This window comes from Carassius carassius, chromosome 22 (assembly GCF_963082965.1).
Source record: "Carassius carassius chromosome 22, fCarCar2.1, whole genome shotgun sequence".
NCBI classification, from domain to species: Eukaryota; Metazoa; Chordata; class Actinopteri; order Cypriniformes; family Cyprinidae; genus Carassius; species Carassius carassius.
The window spans coordinates 18,486,020-18,512,242 of NC_081776.1; the positions used below are offsets into that span (position 1 = coordinate 18,486,020).

The 26,223-nt window shown below is 40.1% G+C and overlaps 1 protein-coding gene across 2 annotated transcripts in view; it reads left to right on the forward strand.

The window, feature by feature from the left end:
* LOC132099081 (cadherin EGF LAG seven-pass G-type receptor 1-like) overlaps positions 1-26,223 on the forward strand; it is a 165,915-nt gene that overhangs the window by 93,416 nt on the left and 46,276 nt on the right. For both annotated transcript variants that reach the window (XM_059505518.1, XM_059505519.1), the window contains 3 exons: positions 22,348-22,505; positions 23,659-23,822; positions 23,920-24,045. In XM_059505518.1, coding sequence (XP_059361501.1) covers positions 22,348-22,505; positions 23,659-23,822; positions 23,920-24,045 — 448 coding nt within the window. The remainder of the gene's footprint in view (positions 1-22,347; positions 22,506-23,658; positions 23,823-23,919; positions 24,046-26,223) is intronic.

A 26,223-nucleotide genomic window follows, 5' to 3' on the forward strand; every position in this document is an offset into this window, starting at 1 on the left:
CTGTATTGGCCAAAATCTGTACAATCTTCTTGTAATTCAGAATACATAATAGTTTGGGGATTTGGTCTACCCGTACTGTAAAGAGTTTTATTATGTGACATGAATCTCTTCAGTAACCTGTTTGATAAAGAGAAGTGGACAGCACCTGAAATAAGAGACAGCTTTGTACCCGCACGCTTTTCCTTCTTAAAGGCGAGTTTTGTGGATTACGCACATAGCAGTGGACAAAAGCACATGTCCATCTCTAACACTCTGGAGCAGAGCTGAGCAACGATAAATGAGATATGTTATTGAGACACATGAGTTTAAAAGTGGTCTCCATGTCCCAAAGCCCAGCCAACAACACCGTGCTATGTGTATGTCCTGAGGGTGTGTGTGTGTGTGTGAACCTGGGCCAGTTATCTTGAATTATTCAAAGCTCTAGGTTTACACAGCCAGAGGGTGGGCGAGGTAATGCTGTTTGATAGTGAAGGAGATCAATGTGACAAAGACACCCTCTCCCGAACGACATTCATACAAAGACGGATTCTGCCATGACACCTGCTCCAGACACAATTCCTCTAAGGAGAGAAAGGAAGTTTGTGTGTGTGTGTGGTGATAATAATGAGCATATTTCCTTGATATAATACACATAAAAGCATCTCTCAAGCTAGACTTCCTGTATTGTGAAAATGACCCTCATGACCTTAGTTGTTTCTCCCTTTCTCTCTCACTCTAAGGAGGCATAATTGTTTTTATTCTGTACAAACTGTATCTTTTTTTTATCCCGCTAAAGCATCCTTACACCTAAACCTTTTGCAATTTTTGCATTTCATAAAACACCATTTTGTATGTGTCAAGTGTATTTTAACTGTGAGGTGCCCACACTTGAAAGGGACCAGACTTGGGATTTCACTCAGAAGAATATTTATTTTGATCAGTTGATGTAGCAATGTAGTAGGATCAGATGTAACAGGTGAAAAACCTTTAAATAAATAAAGAAAAAAAACACAAACATTTTAAATAATCAGGTATTTTCCTAACACAGGAAAGGTCAAATGCATTTTACAGGCAACACAGCTTGGTCTTTTACTCTGCATTTTACAAGCAACACTATACCAATCTAAACATTTAGTCTTAGTTAACAGTTTCTCTTTTTAAACCATGCAGTATTAATTGCTTTCAAACATTTACACATTTACCACATTAAATACCAAACAGATGAACAGACAAATGATTCAAACGAGAATCTGTGAAACAAGAGTCAACGTGAGCTTACCGATAGCCCGTCATAATCAAAGAAAGAAAAAGTCCCAGTTCCTCACAGTGAATGAATTTGTGCCTCTGCCGACCTCTCTTCCCGTTGTACCCCAATCAAATGACTGCTGCGCGTATTTAAAACACTGAACCAGGCACGAGCTTCTAATTTCCCCAATTAAAATCACCTGGTTGAGCCCGCACCAGAGCGCGCACAGTCACGTGCGGGCCGGCATACAGAGCGCGCACAGGGAAGGCGGCATGTAGGAGAAAGAAAATGACACGTTGAACCACAACTACAGAAATGTACACGGAAGACAGCCATGCCTCCACCGGGTTAGCGCGACACCTCCCACTCGATCTTTACGTGGCCATGCCTGGAAAGATCGCACTCTCAAGTGGGCTGGTCTCCGACCTGATCTTCCACTGGCACGAGGACCACAAGGCGCCGGACGTCCCGATGCAGAATGGTGCTCAAGTCGGGATCTCTGGCACCCGATTTTGAATTTCTCACCGAAATGCTGGAGCTTAGAGAGACCCTCACATAAACATCTCGAACAACACCTCTGGAATCAGGATTAACACCAACGACTCTTGCAAGTCTGAACTGCCCTCTCAGTGCATTTTGGTCACAGAGCCAAACTATGTCTCCAACGGCAACGTTCCTTTCAGCAGTATGCCACTTACTGCGAATGAACAGGTTCGGGCCAGCGAGTTGGCTCCAGGACTTCCAGAAATTGTTGACTATAGTTTGTACTTCTTTGAGTCTTTTGAATGGATAAATGGTGTAGTCGACAGTTTTGAAGTCTCCACTTTGTGTGGCTCGACCAAGCAACAGGTTGTTCGGCGTGATGTACTGGATGTGCTCTTCTCGGCTCTGAACTCTGGCGTCGATGGGTCTCTCATTAGCAAGATTGGCAGCTAGCTGGAGCACAGTCAGGAATTCACTGAAGGTAAAGCCTTCCACATTGGTAAGACTTTGGAGGGCTCTTTTAGTGACTCTGACAGCAGCTTCGGCGGCCCCGTTTCGGTGAGGTGAATCGGCCGGGGGGATTTTCCACGTCCAGGTGGTCTCATTTCTGGCAGCATACTCTTCAAGCAACTCTTTGTCCTGTTGATTCAGGTAAGTATACATTTCTTTTAGGACAGGTTTTGCTCCGACAAAGTTTGTACCAGGATCAGGCCAGATTTTCCGGGGATGGCCTCGGACAGCAGTGAACCTCTGGTAGGTAAGCAGAAAGCTCTCTGTTGATAATGTGTTTGCTAACTCGACATGGACGGCTCGGCTGGACATACAGCAAAATACAACACCCCATACTTTCATAGTTACTCTCTTCTTGACATCATCCTTCACATAGTACTGTAAGGTCCAAATAGGTCAATAGACGTGAACTCGAATGGTGCAGCAGGACTGGACCTCTCTTCAGGTAAGTTTCCCATTATCTGCTTGCAGGTTCTTGCTTTTGCTTTCCTGCAGAAGATACACTTGTCAACAACTTTTCGGGCAATAATTCTTCCTCTTATGACCCACGCCTTCCTTCTCATCCGCAATAGAGTTCCCGCCACTCCATCATGTCCCTCGCTGTGTGCTTCTCTGGCTAGCAGGGTGGATAACCAAGCTTGGAATGGTAGAAGAGGAACAGCTCTGTGGTCTTCTCCGAAGGTCTGGATTCTGCCACCACAAACCAGTAGTCCACTTGTCTGATCCCTGTAAACGACTAGTCTGTTCATTGTGGCACTTGAGAAGTTGACACCCTCTTGCGCTGCTAGGCAAAGGTCTCGGAACACGTCTCGTCTTTCGCTGACTGTAAGGACACCTGTGGATGGTACTGCCTCCCACTTTTCTTGGTCTCTGATCTTGGCACTCAGGAACTTTTTAGCTGCCCTCCAGATCCACGACACAGTCCCGACCAACTTTCTCAGGTTGCTGAAGTGCCTTTCATCGATGAGCTGTCGAATTGCTAATCCTGCTGGTCTTCTGGACTCTAACCGGGCTGGATCGTATGCTGGATCGTGTGCAGTCTTCAGGCGACTTCTGGTAAGTACTGCTACAAATGTCTTTTTCTGGATCTTTGTGACTTTGTCTCGGGCTTGGGCTGCAACCTCTTTAGCGGATTTCTTCGGCCACTCATCATCAGGAAGTTGGAGGAACTTTGGACCCGACTGCCACTCGGAGTCCTCAGTTAGGCCATCTGGATTGGCACCTCTGGTGATGATGTCTGCTATGTTTTCTAACCCTGGAATCCACCACCAGTCCTGGACGTCGGTGCTGCTCTGAATCTCGCCAACACGGTTTGCGAAGAAGGTCTGGTAGCCATAACTCTCACGCTGTATTGCGGCCAGGGCGGTCTGACTGTCGACAAGATGGTACCATTTCTCGACCTGGAGTCGACAGTGTCTCTGGAAGTAGGCCTTGAGACGGACTGCAAATACGGCTCCGCACATCTCAGCTTTCACAGGATCGCCTCTGTGGTCGAGAGGGGTCAGCTTGGCTTTGGATTCGACCAGTCTCACAACAACACCATGGCTGCAGCTCCAGCTCCAGCGAAGATACATCACAGCGCCGTATGCGTGTTCGCTGCCATCAGAGAACGTGATGGCACTGGGCTTTGCGCAGAGATCTGGCGGAGTCAGAGATCTGGTGAAGCGAAGTTGGCTCAGGTCAGCATATTCTTCTAATAGCTTTATGGCATCTTCTCTGAGACCTTCAGACAAGGCAGCGTCCCACGTGTCTTCTAAGCAGTACCTTACTTTGGCTTCTCGGAAAGCTCTCCTAACCAGAATGGCACCCTTTTGCTTGACAGGAGTCACAAGGCCGAGTGGGTCGTACAGGCCAGAAACTTGGCTTAGAAGCTCTCTTCTAGTGAGTGGATCTGGAGTTTGATTTCTAACTTCTTCTCTCAGCAGGTTTTGACCAAGGCGCATCTTCCTCCTTTTCTTTGAAAAGTTAACTGCAACCATGACACGAAGCTTGTCATCATCGACGGTGTAACCAAGGCCAAGGGCTTTGTTTTCATCTTCCATCAGCTGGTTTGGCAGGATCATAGTCTTTGGCTCTGTTCTGGGCATTTCACTCTTGGGATCATTCCTCCCACTTCGAAAAGAGTAGACCCAGGGCTTCATGTAGAATCCTCCAGCTTTCAGGATGTGCTCGATGTTGGCTGTGAGGCATTTCAGATGGTCAAGGTCATTGTGCGAAGTCAGAATGTCATCAACGTAGGCATCTTCTTCCAGCACGCATCTCTCTTCTTTGAAGTAACTGAATGAAGGCAAGTTTGCAGTCTCTCGCTTGGCGACTTGGGCTATGCAACCGGCAGGTTTGTCTCCGATGTTAACTCTTGTGATGGCATAATCCTCTATTTTAGTATCTTCACTGTTACGCCACAGAAATCTGTGCAGGTGGACCTCTTGATCTTCCAGCCAGACGGAGTTATACATCTTGCGGATGTCACCAAGGGCAGCATAGACACCAGTTCGGAACCTCAGCAGGACAGCTCTGATCGGGTTCAGAACATCAGGACCTTTGATGAGGATGTCGTTTAGACTGAGACCTTTGTACTTTTGGCTGCTGTTCCACACTAGTCTGACTGGGGTGGAGACTGAGTGTGGATTTGGCGCGATGAGATGGCTTATGTACCACACTGGCCCAGTCCAATTCTGCAGGACGTCTTCAGACAGTTTTATTGCAGCCCTGTGATTCACCATCTCATGGATTTGCGCAGTATAGGCCTTCTTCCACTCAGGTTCTTTAGACAGCTGCCTCTCAGTTCTGAGGAATGTTGCTTCTACTGCTTTCTTGTTGTTTGGTAGAGTTACTGGATCTTCTGTCCACGGATACTTAGCGTGCCAGTGTGGTTCAGTGCTGTGATCATCTCCAGTTGTATATGTCAAGCCATTTCTCACGAGCTCCATCTCCCTTTCCTCTGCAAGCGTCATTTCTTTACCCCCTGGCTGGCAGTTCCCGTAGCGACACCCTCCACATCTTGGCTGGCAGGCGGCTCCAATACTTTCCCAACTCCACCACTTCAGAAAGTCTTTGCTGCTGATGGCTGTGCTAGACTGAGATTCGGTGTGATCTGGATAATGGCAGGGAGCTGGGTCTATTGCAAACTCTCGATACTTGACTGATGCGGTTCTCATCGATCTCGCGAAATGAGTCTTGGATGTGTGGGCCATCAGGATGACTTCCTCGAAGAGATCTGGATGCGTGCCCCCGACTGTCTTATCGAGTGGACCATCCCAGAGCACCAGGTCGCCAATAGAGCGGACTTTTTGGGGCACCAGCTGACCTTCTTTGTGGCTGATCAGAAGCTGGATCTCTTTAGGTCTAATGAGGTGTTTGAGGGAAATATCAGGGAAGATCTCCTGCAGCTTATTAGGTGGAACATGTCTGTGCACTTCTGCAATTCTGTCAAGCCCGTAGCAGATCAGTTGGTGAGACTTGAGGTTCCCTCTTAAAGTGCTGATACGGATCTTGAGGAGGTAGCGCTTGGTTTCAACAGACACCTTCATCCCTCCGACGCCATGGACGACCAGTGTGACATCTTCACTGCGAAGGTTCAGTTGGCTTGCAGCTTTATGAGTTATATAATTTGTGTCAGATGCCAGGTCAATAAGTGTCACGATTCTTTGCCCGTCGTTGGCGGTGACAGCAAGGAGCATCAGGATCACGGGGTACTCGTGCAGACCAATCTCCTCCAGAAGGCCTCTCTTTGCTGCAGTGGAGTTGTATGCTCGGGATGCGATGTTGCAGAATGCAGAAGTTTAGAGAGGAACTCTTCCTGGGCCACGGTGCATCTTCTCCCCTCAGCTCTCACTGGACCGAACTTGGGTCTTTGGGACAGATGTCTGGGCAAGGGACAGAGAAGGTAGTGGTGTTGATCTCTGCACTCTGGATTCCTGCACAGGTAAGTCGTTTTTCTGCAGGGTTCATCATGGACTTCGAGGCACCTCCTGCAAGCTCCGAGCTGTTGCACTGCGTCCTTTTTCTCCTGAAGCTTTGTGGTAGTTCTAAACCTTCTGCAGAAGTAGAGTTTTCTCTTGTGCTTTGGGTCTCCACAGATAATGCAGCCTGCTGATCCACTGCTGGAGTTGGTTGTCTTTGTTCGGGCATACTTTGTTCGAAACCTGGTCTTCTCCTTGGCAGGGTCGATGTCTCTCAACTGCTCTAACTGCTCATAGATGGACTCTTGGGATTGAAGATATGCAAGTAACTTGTCAAAGCGGTTCTGGTGGTTTACAGCATTGTTCAGGTCAGCAGCGTGGGTAAGCCAGTCTTTTTTCAGGGACTCTGGCAATTTGCTCTCGATAGATTTTATTAATAGTGGGTTTTTTATGGCATCTGCATTGTTCAATTCATTTAAATCATAGAGGGCTTTTCCCACAGCTTGGATGAGCTCTACGATTCTTCTCGGCTGGTTACCACGGACAGGTGGGATAGCGTATAGCTCTTCGACAACCTCGATGGCGATAGTAGCTTGGTTCCCATAACGGTTTTCCAGGACTCTGAAGATCTCGTCTGCTGAGGTGTAAATAGACAGGCGTAGATCTTTGGCCACTCTTTCATCGAGACTATCAAGCAGTTGGAATTTCTTCACCTCCATGGACCCAGTTGGTTCGCCTTGCTTCTGCAGAGCCTCCCATTCTTTCCTCCATCTGTAATACTCACGTTGGTTGCCGGTAAACTTTGGTAAAGCTGTGGCTTTGAGCTTTATGGCAGCAACAGGGGCTGTACTATGGGCTGTGACAGGTACGCTGTTGATGTCCTCTTTAATTCTTGCTGCTTTAATCAGGGTGGCCTTTCCTGACACCAGCTTGGGAAGCAGGGATTCTAGCTTCGTTAGGCGACGATTTAAGTCTTGCTTCTCGGCTAGTGGAGCCCAACGGTTCCAGGTCTGGTGCGCTTCTTTGGCTTTATGCACCAGCCTCTCTACATGATGGAGCATAAAGTCATATGCCTCCAGAGGTGTGTCAGGCTGAATGAAAGAGGCATTCTCGCACTCTGCCTCTGCAGTTTCTAGAGCGAGGGTCAGTTCCCTCTCACCAAATGAAGCCCATAGTGTCTCCTGGATTAGGTGCTTTACCTCTTTTAACTTCTGCTCACACTCTTTCTCTGTCTTCTCGAGGTCGGCTCTCTGCTGGTCGGTTAACTCAGGTGCGCCCTCTGCATCAGTCTCCTCGCACTGTGCAATGTATGCAGCCTCAATCTCCTCATTTACATCCATCACTTTGGAGCCCTCTGCTGTGAGTCTTTTAAAATTACCTTCTAGCTCCTCCACAGACATCTCCATGTGGGTCCTCATTATATGGTTGGTAAGTCAAGAAAGAAGTCTCTTCACTGTTGTTCGCTCCATTTTCAGCTCTTCGAGTGACTTGGACTCAGCCATGTTGCTTTTCTGGCTGTTGGACGAACAAGTAGCTGGACGGGTGGACGGCAGATAGTTGGCTTTCCTCCAGGCCCCCAGGTGGAATCTTCCCCTCTTGTAGCAGGCTTTTTGTGGAGTCTTCGCTTCGTCAGCGGTTTTTCACTGTCAAGTGTATTTTAACTGTGAGGTGCCCACACTTGAAAGGGACCAGACTTGGGATTTCACTCAGAAGAATATTTATTTTGATCAGTTGATGTAGCAATGTAGTAGGATCAGATGTAACAGGTGAAAAACCTTTAAATAAATAAAAGAAAAAAAAACACAAACATTTTAAATAATCAGGTATTTTCCTAACACAGGAAAGGTCAAATGCATTTTACACACAGCTTGGTCTTTTACTCTGCATTTTACAATCAACACTATACCAATCTAAACATTTAGTCTTAGTTAACAGTTTCTCTTTTTAAACCATGCAGTATTAATTGCTTTCAAACATTTACACATTTACCACATTAAATACCAAACAGATGAACAGACAAATGATTCAAACGAGAATCTGTGAAACAAGAGTCAACGTGAGCTTACCGATAGCCCGTCATAATCAAAGAAAGAAAAAGTCCCAGTTCCTCACAGTGAATGAATTTGTGCCTCTGCCGACCTCTCTTCCCGTTGTACCCCAATCAAATGACTGCTGCGCGTATTTAAAACACTGAACCAGGCACGAGCTTCTAATTTCCCCAATTAAAATCACCTGGTTGAGCCCGCACCAGAGTGCGCACAGTCACGTGCGGGCCGGCATACAGAGCGCGCACAGGGAAGGCGGCATGTAGGAGAAAGAAAATGACACGTTGAACCACAACTACAGCAATGTACTCGGAAGACAGCCATACCTCCACCGGGTTAGCGCAACAGTATGTTTTTTAAGCCTTTTGTTTTACAGGGACACAGGAAGTGTCCTCATAAACCATGTTTACATTGTAGTACCCATGTCATTATACACATTTGTGTCTTCATAAACCGTTTATACCAATACACAAAGTCAAAGTCACCTTTATTTATATAGCGCTTTAAACAAAATACATTGCGTCAAAGCAACTGAACAACATTCATTAGGAAAACAGTGTCAATAATGCAAAAATGATAGTTAAAGGCAGTTCATCATTGGATTCAGTTATGTCATCTCTGTTCAGTTAAATAGTGTCTGTGCATTTATTTGCAATCAAGTCAACGATATCGCTGTAGATGAAGTGTCCCCAACTAAGCAAGCCAGAGGCGACAGCGGCAAGGAACCGAAACTCCATCGGTGACAGAATGGAGAAAAAAAACCTTGGGAGAAACCAGGCTCAGTTGGGGGGCCAGTTCTCCTCTGACCAGACGAAACCAGTAGTTCAATTCCAGGCTGCAGCAAAGTCAGATTGTGCAGAAGAATCATCTGTTTCCTGTGGTCTTGTCCTGGTGCTCCTCTGAGACAAGGTCTTTACAGGGGATCTGTATCTGGGGCTCTAGTTGTCCTGGTCTCCGCTGTCTTTCAGGGATGTAGAGGTCCTTTCTAGGTGCTGATCCAGCATCTGGTCTGGATACGTACTGGATCCGGGTGACTGCAGTGACCTTCTGATCTGGACACAGACTGGATAAGGTGGCCACGGTGACCTCGGAACAAGAGAGAAACAGACAAATATTAGCGTAGATGCCATTCTTCTAATGATGTAGCAAGTACATAGGGTGTTATGGGAAGTGTTTCCGGTTCCGGTTTACCTAATTAATGCAGCCTAAAAATCCTTTAACGGATTTGGATAATAAAAGCATATTAGTATGTTATGTGTATGCCAGGTTAAAGAGATGGGTCTTTAATCTAGATTTAAACTGCAAGAGTGTGTCTGCCTCCCGAACAATGTTAGGTAGGTTATTCCAGAGTTTGGGCGCCAAATAGGAAAAGGATCTGCCGCCTGCAGTTGATTTTGATATTCTAGGTATTATCAAATTGCCTGAGTTTTGAGAACGTAGCGGACGTAGAGGATTATAATGTAAAAGGAGCTCATTCAAATACTGAGGTGCTAAACCATTCAGGGCTTTATAAGTAATACGCAATATTTTTAAATCTATGCGATGCTTGATAGGGAGCCAGTGCAGTGTTGACCGGGCTAATATGGTCATACTTCCTGGTTCTAGTAAGAACTCTTGCTGCTGCATTTTGGACTAGCTGTAGTTTGTTTACTAAGCGTGCAGAACAACCACCCAATAAAGCATTACAATAATATAACCTTGAAGTCATAAATGCATGGATTAACATTTCTGCATTTGACATTGAGAGCATAGGCCGTAATTTAGATATATTTTTGAGATGGAAAAATGCAGTTTTACAAATGCTAGAAACATGGCTTTCTAAGGAAAGATTGCGATCAAATAGCACACCTAGGTTCCTAACTGATGACGAAGAATTGACAGAGCAACCATCAAGTCTTAGACAGTGTTCTAGGTTATTACAAGCGGAGTTTTTAGGTCCTATAATTAACACCTCTGTTTTTTCAGAATTTAGCAGTAAAAAATTACTCGTCATCCAGTTTTTTATATCGACTATGTGATCCATTAGTTTTTCAAATTGGTGTGTTTCACCGGGCTGCGAAGAAATATAGAGCTGAGTATCATCAGCATAACAGTGAAAGCTAACACCATGTTTCCTGATGATATCTCCCAAGGGTAACATATAAAGCGTGAAGAGTAGCGGCCCTAGTACTGAGCCTTGAGGTACTCCATACTGCACTTGTGATCGATAGGATACATCTTCATTCACTGCTACGAACTGATGGCGGTCATATAAGTACGATTTAAACCATGCTAATGCACTTCCACTGATGCCAACAAAGTGTTCAAGTCTATGCAAAAGAATGTTGTGGTCAATTGTGTCAAACGCAGCACTAAGATCCAGTAAAACTAATAGAGAGATACACCCACGATCAGATGATAAGAGCAGATCATTTGTAACTCTAAGGAGAGCAGTTTCAGTACTATGATACGGTCTAAATCCTGACTGGAAATCCTCACATATACCATTTTTCTCTAAGAAGGAATATAATTGAGAGGATACCACCTTTTCTAGTATCTTGAACAGAAAAGGGAGATTCGAGATTGGTCTATAATTAACTAGTTCTTTGGGGTCAAGTTGTCGTTTTTTGATGAGAGGCTTAATAACAGCCAGTTTGAAGGTTTTGGGGACATATCCTAATGACAATGAGGAATTAATAATAGTCAGAAGAGGATCTATGACTTCTGGAAGCACCTCTTTTAGGAGCTTAGATGGTATAGGGTCTAACATACATGTTGTTGGTTTAGATGATTTAACAAGTTTATACAATTCTTCCTCTCCTATGGTAGAGAATGAGTGGAACTGTTAATCAGGGGGTCTATAGTGCACTGTCTGATGTGATACTGTAGCTGACGGCTGAATGGTTGCAATTTTATCTCTAATGGTATCGATTTTTAGAAGTAAAGTAGTTCATAAAGTCATTACTGCTGTGGTGTTGGGAAATGTCAACACTTGTTGAGGCTTCATTTTTCGTTAATTTAGCCACTGTATTGAATAAATACCTGGGGTTATGTTTGTTTTCTTCTAAAAGAGAAGAAAAGTAATCGGATCTAGCAGTTTTTAATGCTTTTCTGTAGGATATTTTACTTTCCCGCCAAGCAGTACGAAATACCTCTAGTTTTGTTTTCCTCCAGCTGCGCTCCATTTTTCGGGCTGCTCTCTTTAGGGTGCGAGTATGCTCATTATACCATGGTGTCAAACTGTTTTCCTTAACCTTCCTTAAGCGTAAAGGAGCAACTTTATTTAAAGTGCTAGAAAAGAGAGAGTCCATAGTTTCTGTTACATCATCAAGTTGTTCTGAGGTTTTGGATATGCTAAGGAATTTGGTTACATCAGGAAGATAACTTAAAAAGCAGTCTTTTGTGTTAGAAGTGATGGTTCTTCCATACTTGTAACAAGAAGTAGAATTTACAATTTTGGCTATATGAATTTTGCACAAAACTAAATAATGATCTGAGATATCATCGCTTGGCTGAATAATTTCAACACCATCAACATCAATTCCATGTGACAGTATTAAATCTATGGTATGATTTCGACAATGAGTAGGTCCTGAAACGTGTTGTCTAACACCAATAGAGTTCAGAATGTCTATAAATGCTGATCCCAATGCATCATTTTCATTATCAACATGGATATTAAAATCACCAACTATTAAAACTTTATCTGCAGCCAGAACTAACTCGGATGTAAAATCACCAAACTCTTTAATAAAGTCTGTATGGTGCCCTGGTGGCCTGTATACAGTAGCCAGTACAAACATAACAGGGGATTTATCATTAACATTTGTTTCTCTGGATAATGTTATATGAAGCACCATTACTTCAAACGAGTTATACTTGTAGCCTGCCCTCTGAGAAATCCTGAAAACGTTGTTATAAATTGAAGCAACACCTCCACCTTTGCCTTTTAGACGGGGCTCATGTTTATAACAGTAATCTTGCGGGGTGGACTCATTTAAAATAATGTAATCATCAGGTTTTAGCCAGGTTTCTGTCAAACAGAGCACATCTATATTATGATCAGTGATCATATTATTTACAAAAAGTGTTTTCGTAGAAAGGGATCTGATATTCAATAAGCCAAGCTTTATCATTTGTTTATCCATATTGCTTCTGTTTTTTTATTTTTTGAACCTCAATTAAATTGTTAATCTTAACTTGGTTTCGATGTTTTTTTTTTTTTTGTAGTTCGGGGAACAGACACAGTCTCTATAGTGTGATATCTAGGTGAAAAAGTCTCTATGTGCTGAGAATTAACTGACCTCTGTGACGGGAGGCAGCTAGCAGACGGTCGGTTTAGCCAGTCTGTCTGCTTCCTGACCTGGGCCCCAGTTAGTCAAGTATAAACACTAAGACTATTTGCCATATTTCTAGAGAGAAGAGTGGCGCCACCCCAGGAGGGATGAAGACCATCTCTTTTAAACAGGTCAGGTCTGCCCCAAAAGCTCGTCCAATTGTCTATGAAACCTATGTTATTCTGTGGGCACCACTTAGACATCCAGCCATTGAGTGATGACAATCTGCTATGCATCTCATCACCACGGTAAGCAGGGAGGGATCCAGAGCATATTACAGTGTCTGACATCGTGCTTGCAAGTTCACACACCTCTTTAATGTTATTTTTAGTGATCTCCGACTGGCGAAGTCGAACATCATTAGCGCCGGCATGAATAACAATCTTACTGTATTTACGTTTAGCATTAGCCAGCACTTTTAAATTTGCCAAGATGTCAGGCGCTCTGGCTCCCGGTAAACATTTGACTATGGTGGCTGGTGTCTCTATATTCATGTTCCGTACAATAGAATCACCAATAACTAGAGCACTTTCATCAGGTTTCTCAGTGTGTGCATCACTGAGTGGGGAGAACCTGTTTAATGTTTTGATCGGAACAGAAGAGCGGTGTTTTGACCCACGACTACGCTGCCTCACCGTCACCCTGTTGCCCTGCTGCAAGGGCTCTGTTTCCAGAACCGAACAATGTACAGGAATCCCTGAGCTAGACGCATCCAAAGCCGTATCTAGAGCTCTAACTTTCTTACTGTACTCAATTAAAGTTTGGATGCGTGTCTCTAATTCTGAAATCTTCTCTGTCAGCCTAACTATTTCCCTGCATTTATCACATGTGAATCCCTCATCAGCGACAGAGATAGATAAACTGTACATGTGGCAAGAGGTGCAAGTAACAATGACGGGAGAAGCCATTACTCACCGTGCTTGATGAAATATTCTTACTGCTGTTGTTTGATGAACTTGTGAAAAACTGGAGCGAGGGAGAGGAGAAAAGAAAACAGCGATAGGTTAGAATGAAAACGCTAATGACAAGCTAACGAGTGCTAACGCTTTGCAGGTGTACTGCACTCACGGATATAAAATAAAATTGAACGATCAAAGTTAATCTGATAAGATTGATCGATAATATCAGAAATATGGTGTGAATTAAGTTATATTTTACCACTTTAAAAACAGAGAGTGATAGTAAGATAAAGGGTTCTAGAGAAAAAATAAAATAAAAACAGCTACACGGAGCTACAATTTGCTACAGACGGCCAACAGGAAATAGAGAAAACACTGTCCAACAGCGACACCCGCAGGCAGGAGTACAGTGTTTGTGAAACCAAACACAAACACTTCTGAGTGAGTCATGAATTGTTGAACCAATTCATTGAAATAATCAGTGAATAATAATAAATGAATCACTGAAAATAAATGTTTAAATATATCTTACTATCCAAATATATCTTTATAAACAATAATATCATTTTAATTACTAAATTAACAGGCCTGTTTATTATTATTTAAATGAGACACTCTTAAAATCTTAAAGGGATACTCAACCCCAAAAGGAAAATTTTGTCATTAATCACTTACCCCATGTCTTTGCAAACTCATAAAAGCTTTGTTCTTCTTTAGAACACAATTTAAGATATTTTGGATGGAAACCGTGAGGCTTGTGACTGTCTCATAGACTGCAAACCAAGTTACACTGTCAAAGTCCAGAAAAGTAGGAAAGACGTCATCAGAATAGTCCATCTGCCATCAGTGTTTCAACTGTAACGTTTTGAAGCGATGAGAATACTGTTTGTAAGTGAAGAAAACAAAAATAATGACTTTATTCAATTATTTCTTTGTCAACAGTCTCCTCTGTGTCTCTCAACATCACTCAAACTGCCTAAGCTCTTTTCTGTCAGCCGCATTACAAGGATGCGCTCTTTTCTTTCAAATCAAAGCATAAATACACATAGATATGTGTATTTATGCTTTGATTTGGAAGAAAAGAGCGCATCCTTGTGGCAAGGCTGACACAGAAGAGCATAGGCAGTTTGAGTGATGTGGAGAGACACAGAAGTTTTCTTGCAAAATATCGTAAATTGTGTTCCGAAGACGAACAAAGCTTTACGGGTTTGGAACGTCATGGGGATAAGTGATTAATGAAAAAAAAAAAATCATTTTGGGGTGGAGTATCCCTTTAAAGCTTAAAAATGCTTGGATACATGCATTGTGACACAAAGAATGGGCTTGAAATACTGAAAAGGTAGTAAAAAAGAACCAGCTTATCATACTCACATTCAATGCTCTGAGAAAGCTGTCATAACTGAATATATTTCACAAGTAATACAAAAGTGACTCTGTCATCAGTTTTTTTTTGTTTGTTTTTTTATCGCGTTTTTGTAGTTTTGTGTGTAACCAAATCGTTGATTGACATTTTGCTCTAATCCCTCATAACACAGTTGTCTTCCCATTTAACTGACATGCCAGTGGCAGCAGCGACGGATTTATCTGAAAGCTGAGCAGTTTTACCTGAACTCCAGGGCTTCCACACAACTGTTACTGTCAAACTGATCTCAGTTTGGCCCTCTGGGGAAAACACAAGCCATTTAGAGCAGTTTACATTCATGTTCTCCTGTACTGACTTGTGTTAGCAGTGGAAACACTGAGAAACAATGTTGTGAAGGGAGACTCGGGGCACGTTAGCTTATCAGTGATTGATTCTTGTGCTTGTAGTACACTGGATGGGCTGAACAGTGCATGTCCAGAACAGATAATTTGAGAATGTGAAACGTAAGAATCCTGCTCAGAGCAGGAACATTGGTGTCCCTTTAAGACTGAAATTTTGATCCCTGTAAATGAGCTATCAAATGTACATTGTGCCTAAACAGTGCCAATTATCTCTACAGAAATATTCTCATGGAGTTGTGCCGGGCCACCATTGTTGTGCTAGGCCCATTACACTTTGGCTTTATTAATATTGCTGATGGATTAGGAAACTGAACAAAACTTCATTTGTTGACGAGAATCTTTTTATTTATTTTTTTTTCTTTTTTTTTCTTTAAGCAATCAATGTAGATTTCCATGATCAGAATTATTATTTTATTTTTATTTTTTTAATTTTTTTTATGCAATTCTTACTCTATACTTCCCCCCTGGCCTGATTGGCTGAAATGAAGGTATGAGTGAGCCTCTCTATCTGACCTCATCCTCTGTCAGGATCTGTTTGGATCAAGTGTGTTGCTATGGCTACAGCAAACCCTCCGTCCCTAGAGAACTGTGTGTAGAGGTGACGGGAGTTTTCAACACCCCAGAGGGAAAACCTTAGCTGGAGGCCTTTTTAAAGGAATAGTTCACTCAGAAATTAAAATTCGATTATCATTTACTCACTCTTGCATCATTCCTTTTTCATGCCCTTCACAGAAGTTATGAGAAAAAATATCTGTGAAAAATCAGATGATTACCAAAATAAATACAAATATTGACATTTCAGATGAGTAAATTATTATTTTTAATTTTTATTAGTGGAACTATTCCTTTAAGACTGTTACTTAAAAAACCAAGACAGCTCAGATTCACACTCTCTTTGACATGCATAACAGAATCAACATCCTAAATTACTTCATCTTATCTAATGGTTTGGTCAGCCATAGCCTAGCTAAGGAAAGTTTTAAAAGGTCAAGCTGATTTCACAGAAGAATTACCCGGGAACCAAAGAGGGGGAGAGAGCCGCACCCTGCTTTAACAAATGAATGCACACCAGGGGGGGATTTATTATGACCGAATATGCACCTGCAAAAACTATAAGCATTGTTTCAGCATTCATTTAACAAAATGTATCATGCAAATCAGATTATGGTGCAAGCACACCCACAAATGTAGTTTATTATTGCATAATGGTATGTATGATTCAGTGACTGTAAAAAATTTCCTCCATCAAAGAGAAATTATATTATATAGATACATATTTGTTTATATTATTATCCAAGTCATTTAAGCACCAATTTAGACCTGTGAGAAACCCTAAATTTTCCAACATTTTCCTGGATTTATGTACCACCTTCTCTGTCATGAAACCAAATCCCACATCTGCTGTGCTGGATTAAATAACCTGCATTAGTCCGCCTCACTGCCATTATCACATAGGGGAGAGGTTGGGGAGAACAGCAATAAAAAAAATCACGCTTAAAACACCCCTGATCATCTTTCATTTAAAGTAAGACATACATACTGTATGCAGTGTTTTAATGTACAGATGGATGTTGAAGAAGCAGGCTAAGGTGGAAACCTCACACAAGTAGACACCTGCCTTTGTCAGAAGAAGGGGGACGCATGGTATGCAACCGACGTTGAGATCAAGTATGATTGAGATACTGAGTTAGTAAAACACTGGTAGCAAATATTTTTGTTAAACAGCTGACGGGAATCTGAACTGTACAAAACCTCCAGTCTTCATAAAAACAGTATGGCAGTACCTGCCCAAACAGTGCTCTCATCTGTGCCTAAGGTGCATGTTTGGAGCCCCACTTGTTTTCTGTTCTTCCAGTAACGTGTGGCATGTAGCCAGAACCCCCAGAGATCTAGAACTGCCCCTAACAAACCCTCTGCTGGTGAGGTCACCAGAGCGATTTATAGACCTCAGCTTTTTTCACTTAGAAAGAACAGAGAAAAAGTTGAATAACATGTTCAAAGTGAGATTAGTGATACTTAGGCTAATAGGTTTTAGTCATTACACACTGTGCGTCAGTCATTTAAAATTCCATGGTTTTGTTGTTTTCAAGTATCTTTTTTTTTTTTTTGTACATCAGATATTTTTGTACATTTCAAAAAGTATCTTCGAAATTTCTTTGTTTGCAGATCTGGGAAATAGCAAAACATAGAGGGATTCTGGGTAATGGCGTCTTTGTCGCAACAAATAAGTCTTTGTTTAGGTCTGTCGGTCATTTTACACCATGCAAAAGAGCAAACGAGGCTAATCTGACTCAAATTGCACCCATGCGCACGAGGGTTTAACACTCAAACAAACCCTTAGGAATGAAACAGTAGTGAGATCTATCTATAAGTTGTTCATCCTAAGAAGCAATCAGTTAAAAGAAGAGCAGATGGAGACGTTGTTGAAGTCTCTTGCAGATAGAGACGTTTCTGCTGAGAAAAGATTTCTGGAGTTTCAACCATGTATTTAACTGTGCTCAGATGTGTCAATATGCAAAAGCCTGTATTTAAAAGTCATAGAACATAGTATTAACTCACAATGACATTAAATGACACAAACTGAAAACTGAGTATCCTGAGCTATGAAAGAGCATATCTATAAGCCATATATATTGTATTTTTTTCATTGTACTCCTACAATAATTTTTCATTAGCAAGCTATGCAGAATATGTATAATAAAGTCAATGTGAATAGCCTTCTACAACCTATTTGACCTCTGTGCATTTCTGAGATAAATAAATAAATAAAAAACTAGGGTAATTTTTTTCATCAGAATTTGATTAGATTATGAAAACTGTGGGTTACCTACCAGAATAGAGCTAGACTAAATTACTGACTAAAACAAGGTCTAAGAAGCAACTTTGATATTGGTTAACATTATCCAATAGCCCATTTGACCTTAACAATAAAGCCAGGAACATATATTTTGAAAGTATTCAGTAAGTTTTGAAGTTATGTTCCAACTCACTCTGCTATATATAACAATACATTTGTTCTCATTCAACTTTTCAATTCAATTTCAATTTCAACTTTTTAATTGTGAACCGTGTCTTATCATTACATTTTGTGATATTTCGCTGGTTTCCTGCAGCGTTTGGAAGCTGGAGTGTTGTTCTTCTACTCCACTGATTAAGGGGTCAGAAAAATGAGTTGGTGAAATCAAGCAGCATGAAGTTGAGCTCCTAAATCAAAGGCAGTGGGCGGAACATACTTGACATGGTTTATTTTGTTTACTGTGTTGTGCTGTATGGTACAAGGCACACAGTTATTGTGCTCAAAGCCAGGTTATATAGGTGATTTTTTTTTTAAGTTATGCAACAGTTCATATAAGACTGGCTGCAAGAACAATTTACGTAGAATTTTGTTAGTTCTGTTTAATGAATGAAACCCGTTAAAGAAAATCAATTCCCAAGTTAAATATGTGGGATAAGTGTAGCATTAGATACATTTTCCACAAACATAAATTTCAACTAATTAATTGCATTTTAAAATATTTAAATATACATTTTGTTCTTAAATCTTGAATCTAAATCGAAATGTTTTGATTAAAACTAATATATTTTTTTAAATATTTAAACAAACATTTAAATTCTTCATATAAATCTTCATATTAAATCCTAATATAAGTATATAATTATGCTGTATATATGAAAAATATCTAAAATCTAAATGTTAAGTGTAAATCTTAAATATAAGATTTATATGTAATTATTTAATTACATTTGTATGCCATACAAGTATACAAAGTGAGCATATACAAGTGGTTCCAGATTATGAGCCAGATACGTGTTGAAAGCACCCAGCATGACCACAGATATCCATCTGAATAATACCTCACACCCTCATTTCCTGCTAAAAACAAGACAGATGAATGTGGCAAAATGCACCTAAAGAGCATGTTTTCCCTTGAAAGGCATACTCTTTTTTTCAAGATCTTCGAAGGTGCATTTGTCTGCTCTGGTCCCATGATGGGGTTTGTGTCTGAGACCACACCATTTAAGATTCCCAATCTGGTCAACCTTTACATTTCCTGAGAAGCTAAAGAAATATGCCTCTGGCTAGAAAAATAGACAGAGTATGAAAAAAAAATGTAGGAAAGAAATTTTATATAGGTACAACTGTATAATTCTTGGTGATTTTAAAACTACGGCCACTTTTGGTGATTTCTGCTTTTAAAATATAAACATTAAAACATACTTTTTTACACTCTTATTTTTAAAAGATGTATTTAACATTGCCCATCATATGACATATGTCATCCTTGTCATTTTATTTATTTATTTTCAATGGAATTAAGATTATGATAATTATTTTACAACTGTCATAATCAAATATGATTTCCATCTTCCACTGCATTGCTTTTTTATTATTATTAGGGGAAAAAATATATTTAGGGGAAAAAATATATAAAACAGTACAACTTTTTTTCTTATGCATCTTTGCCTTTCATAGATATAGTTTTTTTGGAGCCTAAATACACTCAATATGTAATATAATAATCCATAATATTATAGTAATCATCAACATCATATTTTCCTGCTTTTTACATAATTTGATTTGATTGGAAATGATGCACAGCAAAACTATTCTATATTTATTTCACTCGTTTGTTTGTTTAGAAATTATGCATTTTTATAGTTTAAGATTCAAAGTTTTGGTATAGAACAAGGGTAACCATAAAATCTATAAATAAAAGCCATTTAAAAAGTTGCAAAAATAATTGATGGGACAGTAAAAAAAAAAAACTTCAAAATGATTATAATGTGACCATCAAGTAATAAAATAAGTTGAAATCTGTTAGTATGAGTAAAAATCAACCCCTGGGACTTTGTGTGTCAGTAGTTGGAGCAAACACAGAGAGATATTCATATATAGCAACAGGAAGGCAAAAAGAAAAATAGACTCAAATTGTGCCATGTTTAGACAGCACCTAATGGAAAGTGTGAGTGCTTTTGCAGTAGAAAAGAGTAATTTCTGTAGAAGTGGCAGTGATAGTTTAAAAGCTGCTGTGCTCTGGAAAGTGTGAAGTGCTGTTTGTGAATGCTTACACATGACACAACGTTTCTTTCTGACTGTCACTTTCATGCCATGCATTACACAGACAGATGGCCCATATCTGCCGCGAGCTAGGTATTTAGAGCCAACACATGCCACATAGATATATCTCCTGTAAACAGCTTTGATCTGTGAGCAGGTATGTACAGGATTCTGTAAACATCCGGAATTGTCTTTACATTATCAACATAAGTATGAAATGAGTTTTAGCAGAAGTATTTCAGGCCATAAACCTCAAACTTTGCTGGAACATAAATAAACCTTATCTTAAATAGGTTCAAGATTTGATCAAAAATTTAATTCATCACTTACAGGTTAAATGAAAGGTGGTAACTATGAGGCGTCACCTAGGATTTAAATCAAACTTTGCTTATCAAAGCATACATAAAACATGTGCATATACACATATAATTTACTCACATATACACTATTGGATGTTCAAAAAATGTATATGAAATACATGTGCACACTAATATAAAATATTAGTTGTGTATATACATATATGCCAGCGATTTCATATGTGGATATGCGTGAACTTTTCAGTGCAAACGGAAGGCATCTCGGTGTAAAAGGAAGCATTGTTGCATTTGCAATGATGGACATGTATCGTGCTTCAACTGAAGCAATTAGCATTTTGCTAAATGTTCTTGCTTTGCCCACTAATATTAGATCAGTTGCTAATTCAGTTGAATCAAATGTACTTAATTCCATATTTAAACATTCTCCTGGGCATAATAAACTAATTTCAGATGTTTTTCTCATATTTTTAATTTTGTTTTTGTCACACTCCATTCAAAATGCACCAAATGAAAATACAATAAAACCAAAATTAAAAGCTTTTTGATTCACAAAGCGTGTTTTACCACATTCAGAGAGCATCATCTTTGTGGGTATTTCTTGCAAATATAATCTGTTAACTCTTAAGTTAACTTTCGGTTGACTGTTAGGGAAAAACATCTGATATGTAATTTTTTATTGGATCTGTGCATTACAGTAGGTCTTAATGGATAGGCCGTTTGTCTCATTAATGTTAATCTGACAATAAAAGAAAAGAGGGAATCACTCGCTGCTCTTGATTGAACTGTTTTTGTCCTTTTAATAATCGGTTTATTTGTAATGAACACACTTAAAGCGAGTTTTACATTTGATTAGCCTATTTGTTTTTCTTAGTTGAATGCTTCCATTTAGAAGTTTTGTTTTATTTGCATCTTCGTTAATTTTTTTTTTTTTTATAACAAAGATAAAACAAAAATAGCTATTTTGTGATTATTATTAAGGAAATAAGTGGAGGAAAAGATGCAAAGTTGCTAGGTGATTTTGCTTTGGGAACCTTCAGAAATCTTTAATTAGATTTTTCCCATAAACCATTTTTAAGTTGTAGTTTTTTAGTTTTTTTGTGGGCATTGTGAAAATCAAAATAACTCATCTTTTGAAAATTTGCTCATTGCGATTCATTTTGCCAACACAGGAAACATTTAATTATTATGGTTATAATATACTTTAAAAGAACTAAATATAATGTTTCCAGACACTTGGTGAATTTAGAATTTCGTACATGTAAAATACATTCATTATTGTACACACTGTAGATAAAATTGTAAGCCAGTGCTTCACATTTGCTTTAGTTAAATTGTCAACACAAAAATAATTATAGTTCTTTAAAGCATGACAAAGAAATATTAAATAGTAATAAATTAAAATGTACTTCATAAGAATTTTTTTTTACAAAGTGCACTCTTTAGACATCTGTCTAACAATCATGAAAGTGTACTAAAGTGGCCTTTTATTTCATTATATAATATTTTAAGAAGTACAGTTGCACTTTCAATACATTTCAATACATTACAGCACACTTTTTTTTGTCTACATGAATTGTAGAAGTGGATATCAATACTTATAATACTCATTGTCTTCAAAACATGTAAAAATCATTCAAAATGTGTTTCTGTGAAACTGTGCTCATACTGTTTAGTTTTAATTTAGTTCCTCTTGCATAATCAGCAAACATTTTTACTGTTTAACACATGTAAAGCTGCTTTGGCACAGTCTGTATTGTATAAAGTGCTATATAAATAAAGGTGACATGACTTTAATCAGTAACACATTTCCATTTCTTCTCTTTTCAGCCGAAGATAAGTCATTTGGGGTTGCCTCAAGGTCCGTCAGGTGAGAAGGTGGCAGTAGTTGCGGTGGACAACTGTGACATCGCCATGGCAATGCGTTTCGGCAGTCAGATTGGCAACTACTCCTGCGCTGCCCAGGGCACCCAGACGGGACAGAAGAAGTGAGTTGATCCCTCTCTCTGTGTAAATCAAACAAGAACTCATTCTCATGATATTTAGCCTTTGGTAATTATTCATAATTACACTGCTGTTTACTCTCTCACACCCATTCAGAGTCCTTCAGGACACACATCCAAAAATCTTTCATTTGTGAAAGATCTTCTCATACTTAAGGTGGCAATTGTAGCATCAGATGTTGTTGCATGCTGAAACACGACTGTGCATTAAAACACTTAAAAGAAAGAACAAGGAAGTATTTAAGTGAAGTGAAGGTTTAACCCAAAGCTCTAATCTAATAAGCACCGACCTGTTTTATACATCATGGCAACATTCCATTCCCTATGGCTCTGTTGTCATGGACACAGCAATTGACAGACTGGCTAGGAGTCAAGCTCTCTTTCACCTGTCTTCTTTCTTAGCTTTTTATCATGCTGTGATATTAAAGGATGTCAGTTGGGGTCAATGAGATGTACTTTTATTTTAAATTGTAATAATTTTTCACAATATTACTGTTAGACATTTACTAATACCTGATCAAAAGTGTGTGAACTGCATGTACAGAGTACAAATAGCATGGTTCTAAAAATCTGTTTGTGCAAGTACTATGCTGATGATGAAAATCCTTTCGCAAGCACTGTACGCTTACCCTAATGTATGCATAAAAACTCGAGTTTAATTTGAGCGCACAACCGAATGCATTAAAGTATGCTCCTTTGGATATTGTCTATAGAGGCACCTGACAAATTTGCACTAGAAAGGTTTATCTTTGTCAAGTGTCTGCTTTAAGTTATAAAAGATAAAAATGTCTTTGAAGTCTTTGTAAAATGTATTTTAAAGTAGAGTTACGGGTAGCTCTTAACCCCCTCATAAAAGTGCTTGACAATTTGCTGTTGCTTCTGTTACCAGCAGTTGTTTTTATTGTTCTTGGGCCACCTTACCACCTTGTGGACCAACTAACTAGTAAAAAGGTACATAAAAAATTGTGCATAGTGTACAGATGCGCACTGTACACATATATTAGCATTAAAAACCAAAGTATACTTTCAGCTTTTGACAGTGGAAAGCAGGTCAGCTCACTAGATTGTGAGCTTTTGATGCCATTAACTTGTTGGAGAGTTTGGTGGCACATTTCAAAGTTTCGTTTTTCCTGTTCAGGTCTTTGGATCTCACTGGGCCTCTTCTGCTTGGTGGGGTTCCCAACCTTCCAGAAGATTTCCCCATACGGAACCGGGACTTTGTGGGTTGCATGAGGAACCTGATGATTGACAGTAAATCCATAGACATGGCCAGTTACATCGCTAACAATGGCACCACTGAAGGTCTGACACAAACATAACAATTTGAATTTATAGTGGGCATTTTGAACTTGTTTTTAAATTGCTGTTACACAAAACCAATACAATTATTTACTGTCAGGTTGTCCAGCAAAGAAGAACCTCTGCTATGAGGGTTTGTGTCAGCATGGTGCTCAGTGTGAAAATAAGTGGAACACCTACTTTTGTGACTGTCCTGAAGGCCGGGGCGGCAAGAACTGTGATCAGGGTAGGTGGGACTATTTAGTAGCGTGCATACAGTCGTGGCCAAAAGTTTTGAGAATTACATAAATATTGGAAATTGGAAAAGTTGCTGCTTAAGTTTTTATAATAGCAATTTGCATATACTCCAGAATGTTATGAAGAGTGATCAGATGAATTGCATAGTCCTTCTTTGCCATGAAAATTAACTTAATCCCAAAAAAACCTTTCCACTGCATTTCATTGCTGTCATTAAAGGACCTGCTGAGATCATTTCAGTAATCGTCTTGTTAACTCAGGTGAGAATGTTGACGAGCACAAGGCCGGAGATCATTATGTCAGGCTGATTGGGTTAGAATGGCTGACTTGACATGTTAAAAGGAGGGTGATGCTTGAAATCATTGTACTTCTATTGTTAACCATGGTGACCTGCAAATAAACGCGTGCAGCCATCATTGCGTTGCATAAAAATGGCTTCACAGGCAAGGATATTGTGGCTACTTAGATTGCACCTAAATCAACAATTTATAGGATCATCAAGAACTTCAAGGAAAGAGGTTCAATTCTTGTAAAGAAGGCTTCAGGGCGTCCAAGAAAGTCCAGCAAGCACCAGGATCGTCTCCTAAAGAGGATTCAGCTGCGGGATCGGAGTGCCACCAGTGCAGAGCTTGCTCAGGAATGGCAGCAGGCAGGTGTGATCGCATCTGCATGCACAGTGAGGCGAAGACTTTTGGAAGATGGCCTGGTGTCAAGAAGGGCAGCAAAGAAGCCACTTCTCTCCAAAAAAAAACATCAGGGACAGATTGATCTTCTGCAGAAAGTATAGTGAATGGACTGCTGAGGACTGGGGCAAAGTCATATTCTCCGATGAAGCCCCTTTCCGATTGTTTGGGGCATCTGGAAAAATGCTTGGCCGGAGAAGAAAAGGTGAGCGCTACCATCAGTCCTGTGTCATGCCCACAGTAAAGCATCCTGACATCATTCATGTGTGGGGTTGCTTCTCATCCAAGGGAGTGGGCTCACTCACAATTCTGCCCCAAAACACACCCATGAATAAAGAATGGTACCAAAACACCCTCCAACAGCAACTTCTTCCAACAATCCAACAACAGTTTGGTGAAGAACAATGCATTTTCCAGCACGATGGAGCACCGTGCCATAAGGCAAAAGTGATAACTAAGTGGCTCGGGGACCAGAATGTTGAAATTTTGGGTCCATGGCCTGGAAACTCCCCAGATCTTAATCCCATTGAGAACTTGTGGTCAATCCTCAAGAGGCGGTTGAACAAACAAAAACCCACTAATTCTGACAAACTCCAAGAAGTGATTATGAAAGAATGGGTTTGCTATCAGTCAGGATTTGGCCAAGAAGTTGATTGAGAGCATGCCCAGTCGAATTGCAGAGGTCCTGAAAAAGAAGGGCCAACACTGCAAATACTGACTCCTTGCATAAATGGCATGTAATTGTCGATAAAAGCCTTTGAAACGTATGAAGTGCTTGTAATTATATTTCAGTACATCACAGAAACAACTGAAACTAAGATCTAAAAGCAGTTTAGCAGCAAACTTTTTGAAAACTAATATTTATGTAATTCTCAAAACTTTTGGCCACGATTGTACATGTGTCTCATTAACATATGTTAATGTGTACATGTGTACACTTTCAGTTTTGATTGTACAGATAAGAGCAATACATCAATCGAATCTGTAAAGGGTCTACTTTTTTGTATACAGACATAATAACAACAAAACTTTGTGCATTTATAAAATAAAGATAACAAACAAGGTGTGCTGTCTGCAGCCTTTATCTGCAGTGATCTTCATTTAGACACGCGTCATTAAAATTAACTGTAACTCAGTGAATACTCAACGAAGAGACATGAGAGATATATCTATAGAAAGCTTGACATGTCAAGCTAAACAAGTTCTGCCGAAAACAAATATTCTGTGATAAAGTAATCCATACGAAAACAACGCAATGTCCATTTTGTATGTCTCCCTTCATTATCTTCTAATGCGACCACGCCCCCGCGCTGAACGCACTTTTGAGATGATAATTTTTCACTGAAGTGCACGGCTTGAATACGGCCATACAACAGAAACGCAGCGAGAGTGTTCAAGTTTTTTTATTTTACTGTTTGCTTCGCGATGATAGGAATAAGACGCAATTCACCCCAAAAAGATGTGAATGGATTTCATCAGAAAAA